This window comes from Theropithecus gelada, chromosome 19, assembly GCF_003255815.1.
Source record: "Theropithecus gelada isolate Dixy chromosome 19, Tgel_1.0, whole genome shotgun sequence".
Lineage (NCBI taxonomy): Eukaryota > Metazoa > Chordata > Mammalia > Primates > Cercopithecidae > Theropithecus > Theropithecus gelada.
Window position 1 is genome coordinate 27,847,612 of NC_037687.1, and position 6,824 is coordinate 27,854,435.

The following is a 6,824-nucleotide window of genomic DNA, read 5'->3' on the forward strand; positions in this document are numbered from 1 at the left end:
AGTGCTGTGAGGACCATCCTGGGGCAGTGAGGATTACTCTGGGGCAGTGAGGACCATCTCAGTCAGTGAGGATCATCCTATGGCAAGGAGGACCATCCCGTGGCTGGGAGGACCACCCTGGGGTGGTGAGAATCATAAAGTGCCTGTGAAGATCATTGCAGGGAAGGAAGAAACTGTTCTGTGACAGGTGAAGGGGTCCCTGGGATAAAGTGGAGAGATGGGTCCCAGGAGTGGTACGGACAGGGCAGGCCTTCCAAGCATCTTGGTCATACTCATGCAGGCAGGAGTCCTCCCCCAGAAGTCTAGCTCAGAACCTGGCCTCCGGCCTGGGCACTGCCTCATACCTGCCAGAATTGACCTCAATGGAGCTGCACAATGAGAGGTTTTGGATGTTGTCTAGAGGACCTTGGTTGAGTTCAGAGCTGAGCACACTTGCCTTCAGACTCTCCTGGGACTCCCAGATAACTGATTCAATGCTTTTGATACTGGGCTCGGGGCTGTAGGTAAGTGATGGGGGCACATTGATAATGGCCCGGGCTTGGAACTTGGGGGTTGGAACACTTAAGTGGGCAGTCTTGGTTGTTGACAGGTAGTTTTGGCCATGATCTTTGTTGCTGGGGATAACTGATGATTAGTCAGGAGGTGAAAGCCTTGGATACTGAAGCAGCGAGTTTGGAAAATTGGTGAAGCACCTTGCATACTGAAATGGTGGCTGTAGGTAATGGCTGGTGTTTCTGGGATACTGATCTGTTGACTGCTGATAGCTGTTGTAGGGTCTTGGATACTGACCTGGTGATTATGAATAATTGGCAAGGGGTCTTGGATGTTGACCGGGCGATTGCTGCTGGCTGGTGGAGGCTCTTGGATACCGACCTGGTGACTGTTCCTGGCTGGTGGAGAGTCTTGGATACTGACCTGGGAATTGTAGGTAATTGGTGCCACCAGGCCTGGCTCATTTTTTTGTATTTTTAATAGAGATGGGGTTTCACCATGTTGGTCAGACTGGTCTCGAATGCCTAACCTCAGGTGATCCACTCTCCTTGGCCTCCCAAAGTTCTGGGATTACAGGCATAAGCCACCGTGCCCGGCCCTTATCATTATTTTTTAAGGTACATAAATCTAGAATTTTTTTTTTTCTGAGACAAAGTCTTGCTCTATCACCCAGGCGGGAGTGCACTGGCATGAGATCTTGGCTTACTGTAACCTCTGCCTCTCAGGTTCAAGCCATCCTTTCACCTCTGCCTCCCAAGTAGTTGGGACTACAGGGGAACGCTACTATTCCCAGCTGTATTTTTGTATTTTTGGTAGAGGTGGATGGAGTTTTGCCATGTTGCCCAGGCTGGTCTCAAACTTGTGAGCTCAAGCAATCTGCCCGCCCCAGCCTCTCAAAGTGCTGGGATTACCGGTATGAGCCACTTTGCCCGGCCTTGGAATTTTTAGGTAGTTTAATTTCTTCACCTTTGTCTCTGTGACTTTATTAATTGCTTCTTGGCTTTGGGAGTTTCTCCCTCCAGATTTTTAATGAACATTCAGTTCTGTTTTTTTAAATTCTCATTACTTATTTTTAGGTTTTGATTGTGATTTTGGAGTTGGTATGCAGGGAACATTGAATTCTGTGCTCCCTGCTGTCCCAAGGAAGGGACTTGAATTAGTCAGGAGTTTTTGGGTCACAAGTGACACAAACTCTTTAAAAAAATTTTTTTTTTTTACTTTTTTTATTTGAGACGGAGTTTTACTCTTTCACCCAGGCTGGAGTACAGTGATGCGATCTCGGTTCACTGAGACCTTCACCCCCCGGGTTCAAGCGATTCTTCTGCCTCAGCCTCCCGAGTAGCTGGGATTACAGGTGCCTGCCACCATGCCTGGCTAACTTTTGTATTTTTAGTAGAGATGGATTTTCACCATGTTGGCCAGGCTAGTCTCGAACTCCTGACCTCAGATGATCCACCTGCCTCGGCCTCCCAAAGTGCTGGGATTACAGATGTGAGCCATCGTGCCCAACCACAAGTGACACAAACTCTTAACTTGAACTAGCTTGAGTGAACTAGTTGTAGTAGCTTGAGTGAACTAACTTGAACTAGCTAGGTGATCCTTTATAGAATCACCTGAGTGAAAAATGGTAAGGGTAGGAATGCCTTCAGGCATGGCTGGATCCAGGGGCCCAAGTGATAGTATCAGATATTACTATTTTTTGGCTACTTGGATTGGCTTCATTCTCAAGGCTCTATGTAGTGGCAAGTCAGAATCCAGTTAGGAAAATAAATCATTCCAGATTCTTCAGAAGGAAGTAAATACAGGGAATTGGTTCATGGGTAACAGAGGAGCTGAGAAGCCAATAGGAAACAATGAGGCAAACCAGGGGTTAGGAACTACAGGATGCTGCTGCTCAGCCAGAAGGACAAAGGGAGGAGGTGGTATTACTACAGTCCAGAAACTGGAGCCCTCTGGAAGGCATAGGCTCACGGTTGGATTGCTCAGAAGTGGCTAGAATCAGAGAATAGATACAACTACTACTGAAGACCCACCATATGCAGAGATAGACAGGGCGATAAATACCCTGGCTTGCCCTCTCCTCCCAGAACTAGTCTTCTGCCAGTGCCTCCCATTAGCCAAACACAGTGATAAGATGGTGAGCAAAGGAGGCTGGGAAATGTGGTCCTTGCAGTGCAGAACAGGGCAGAGCGGGGAATGGATCTGAGAACAGACAGACAAAAAACTGGCAGAGCTGTTAGCAACTCGGCAGTTGATAATAACTGCTGAGTCCAGTAGAAAAAAGTTACCAATAGTTCTTGCAAGGGTCCTGTGTGGCTTGGGGTACAGGAGCACCCCGAGCCAATTATATGGACAGTGAAGTACAGTTTGCTGATTGGCCTGTAACTGGGGCTGAGAATAGGGAATGGGCAGGAGGTGAAATGCATGGCGGGAAGGTAAGCTGCAAATGTCCACTCATTCTGACCAAACCACAGAGTGGGCTGCTCTCTGGAATGACGAGAGCCAGGGACTTGAGTGTCATCTCAATGCTCTTTCTCTTGTCTGTTTTCCTTCTTAGTTTTACTCTCCCCATGAGGCTGGGTCCAAGGCTCAGGCAACGCCAGGCTTGTAATCCTTGAGGAGAGACTGCTCTTCTCTGACAGCTTCCTAATAAAAAGTCCTGGGGCAGAGCTTGATTGGTTGGCTTTGGTCATGTGTCCATCTTTGGGCCAATTGCAGGGTCTGCAGCATGGGGTACTGTGATTGGCTCAGCCAGAATCACATGATTACCTCTGTGGCCCCGAGGGCAGCGTATGTCAGGAGAATCCCTCAACCAGGGTTATGTGAGTTAGGTGGAGGGTTATGTGAGTTAGGTGAAATGCATAGTGGGCAGCCTGGGTAACAGTGAGACCCCACCTCTACGAACAAAACAAAGCAAAAACAAAAAACCAAGAGGTCTGATATTTTCCCAAATTCCCAGAGTGCTGTTACTGTTCTGTGTATATGATGATCTTTTTTCTTTCTTGTTGGGTGTTAGAGATGTGAAGTTTGCCAGAAACAAAGCAGACGAGGTCTTAGCCTATTTGGCTAAAACAATTTTGCACTATTGAAAAGTAGACAAAGTAGAAAAGGGGCCAAAAGGAGGAGAGGTAGCAGCTCAGAAACAGGTGAAACTCTCTTCTGCTGGAAATCTAAGTTGGATTAATGTCCACTGTAAACTGGAACTAAGCTTTTGGGCACATTGGTTTTAGAGTGTTTGACTTGAAAGTTTTTCTTGTGTGCGAATCTATGTGTGTTTTGTGGAGCCTCTGAGGTGTCAACAAGAGATGACATTAGGATGTCTGAGGAGGTTCTTGGCATGTGAATGGGGCCACTAGGGGACATTGGGGGGTGACGAGCAGAGACTAGAGCAGAAGTAGGGTGACTTTGGAGATGACTGGGGTGACCGAGGTGTCTTGGATAACTTTGAGGGTGCTGTTGAGGGTGTCTGAGAGTGGGACTCGGAGTCCAGCGGCCCACCTAGCCATCTCCCAGGAGCCGTGTCCTACCTAAGCCCAGTGGGCATGTGGAGCAGAGGGCAGCCCTTGAATGCGCGGCGGCTGAGCTATCGCGGGTGGGCCTTGCAGCAGGGCACAGCAAGGCGGACATCCAAACAGCGGAACTCAGACAGACTCCGAGCACACCCTGGGCCCTCAGGAAGGAGACCCAAGCACCTCCCAGGAATAGCACCCGAGCTCTTCAGGACACTGACCGGTAGCAATGGCCATGCCAACCCCTTCAGCGTGGCCACGCCCCGGATATTAGACCTCCCCTCAGGCCCCACCCCCTTAGATCAGGCCTCGCCCTCCGAGAGGACCGGTGGCAAACTCCAAACCTGGCTCTAGGGCCTGCCCTTTGCGGCTTTGTCCCTGCCCACTGGGTCCTCACAGCACCACCACCCCAGAGGTCCAACATCCCCTCCCGTTCTGCAGACATTTGTCCAGCGTCCCACTAAGCTCGCAGTGTGGCTAGTTTGTGTGGCCCTGCCCCTGGTGCCCAGCCTTCGCAGGCCACACCCTGAAGCCACTCTCCACCCCCTCAGCCAGGGTGGTCTGCATGGAACTTCTTTCCTGGAGTTCCAGCCTCAGCTCCGATATCCACCCTTGTCCCCAGGTGGACACAGCACCGCTCAGCATTTGGTGCAAACTCCGCCCTTCTGCAGAACGGCCCCGCCCCCCCGGGAAGGCATGGCTTGCAGTAACATCCCTCTGTACCTTTCCTGGCTTCCCCGCCACAATAAAACATGAGCACTTACTAACCTCTCAGCCTCGGACCCTCCATTGCCCCCACCTCCCCACCAGGGCAGTGTCCATCCTAGTGTGAGTGAACTGGTCTGGCGTCCCTGACTTACCCTTTGGAATCTGAGCCCTTCCCTGACTGTCTGCACCTGTCACAGCCCCTTCCTTTCCCCACCTGCTGGTGACCTCAGACCTCCAGGCATAAGATTAACACAGCCGGGGTGGCCGCAGCCTCAGCCGAGTGGGTCCAGGTGCACCAAACCTGGAAAGACAGGTGACACACATTTGATGCACATTCGATTTTACTGGGGGTAGGGGACAGGGCTGGGCATTCAGGAGTTCTCCGCTATGGTGTCCTCGATCCACTTCACATATGACAGCACTCTGACGAAGACAGCAGGCTTATTGGGGCTGCCACAAGGGATGTAGCCCCATGATGTGACACCTTGGAGCACACCATCACACGTCAGCGGGCCCCCTGAATCACCCTGGGAGCACAAGGTGGGAGGGGAGAGTGAGAAAGGTCGACGGGGCCCAAGTTCTGCCTGGGGAGCCCCAGCTCTCAGACAGGGCCTCCAGTGCCTACTCCCAGAGGAAGGTGGGCAGGGGTTCCCACAGAGGGGACTGGGGCTGCAGTCCTGGCCAAGGGGGAAGGGGCCTCAGGGTCCAGCTCCTGCACACGGACCAGGGTCCAGGAGGACAGTGCCTGCAGACAGGTCACGGGGAGCAGGTGCACGACCATCTGCAGGATGCTGCCCCTGCGGGCGCATTGCAGAGGCCACCTCTCCAGGGAGCTTTCTCTGATAGTAACTAACTACCCGTTGCCAGGAGGAACGGTGAACTCTGATGTGTGGGGTGAGATGCAGTTGTCCCTGGATGGGCGGGGAAAGGAAGGGGACCTGGGGCACTGACGGGGCGGCTGGCCACAGCTAGCTGGGAAGCAGTGCAGCAGACGCCTGGTTAGCTCTCAGAAGCCAGTTCAGAGGCTGGGTCCCCTCCCCCAGCCCTTCCAGAGCCTGGGGCAGGGCTGCCTCACCACACAGGTGTCTTTGCCACCTTCCAGGTGTCCGGCACACAGCATGAACTCTGTCACCTTCTGGGTGTGGGCTTTGGCGCACTCATCATTGGGCAGGATTTTGAGGTCTACACACTGGAGATCATCTGGAAATGAGACTACAAACGCGGGAGAAAAAGGGCTGCAGCCCGACCTCACCTGCTTCCCTGGCCCTTTCTCCCTCGGAGGCAGGAGTCCCCATCCCCGCCTTGGGCTGTACAGCCTGCCCCCACATACAATTCTCTGGTTCGATGCTGCCCCAGCCGGAGGCCAAACAGGTGCTCCCCACTTCGGGTTCCTGGGTGGGCAACTCCACAACCTGCACAGCATCTGTGATCTGGGCAGGCTGCGTCAGGCGGAGCAGCATGAGGTCGTGGCTGTAGTCCTCGTCTGCTTGGCGGGTGTGGTTCTTCAGGAGGCTCATGTTGAAGCAAGGGTGTGGGAAGCTCTCACTGACATGAACAAACTGGGCTGTGTCTTCGTCATCAAACAAGTTGTGGCGACCCAACCAGAGCTGGTAATTGCTGAGGAAAGATGGGAATGGAGGGATGAGAAGACGGGAAGGGGAAAGGAGGATGGGGCAGGGGAGCATGGGGGAGGGTCCCCAAAGAGGGAAAGGGAAAGAGAAAAAACTTGGGTGGGCGGAGACAGAGGAAGAAAGATATAGTTATGGAGAAATACAGACAGCGAATGGGAAGATGAAAAAGTGTGAGAGTGCAAAAGGTAAATGAAGAGACAGAGCGGGCCGGGCGCGGTGGCTCACGCCTGTAATCCCAGCACTTTGGGAGGCCGAGGCGGGCGGATCACAAGGTCAGGAGATCGAGACCACGGTGAAACCTCGTCTCTACTAAAAATACAAAAAATTAGCCGGGCGCGGTTGTGGGCGCCTGTAGTCCCAGCTACTTGGGAGGCTGAGGCAGGAGAATGGCGGGAACCCGGGAGGCGGAGCTTGCAGTGAGCTGAGATCCGGCCACTGCACTCCAGCCTGGGCGCCAGAGCGAGACTCCGTCTCAAAAAAAAAA

General features: G+C 52.8%; 1 protein-coding gene across 2 annotated transcripts in view; it reads right to left on the reverse strand.

The window, feature by feature from the left end:
- Positions 1-5,035: 5,035 nt before the first annotated feature.
- The window catches only part of LOC112612653 (kallikrein-1), a 4,992-nt gene continuing 3,203 nt past the window's right edge, over positions 5,036-6,824 (reverse strand). For both annotated transcript variants that reach the window (XM_025367435.1, XM_025367436.1), the window contains exons 3-5: positions 6,040-6,326; positions 5,785-5,921; positions 5,036-5,236 (exon numbers count right to left, since the gene is read on the reverse strand). In XM_025367435.1, the coding sequence (XP_025223220.1) occupies positions 5,081-5,236; positions 5,785-5,921; positions 6,040-6,326 (580 nt within the window). In that variant the 3' untranslated portion in view covers positions 5,036-5,080. The remainder of the gene's footprint in view (positions 5,237-5,784; positions 5,922-6,039; positions 6,327-6,824) is intronic.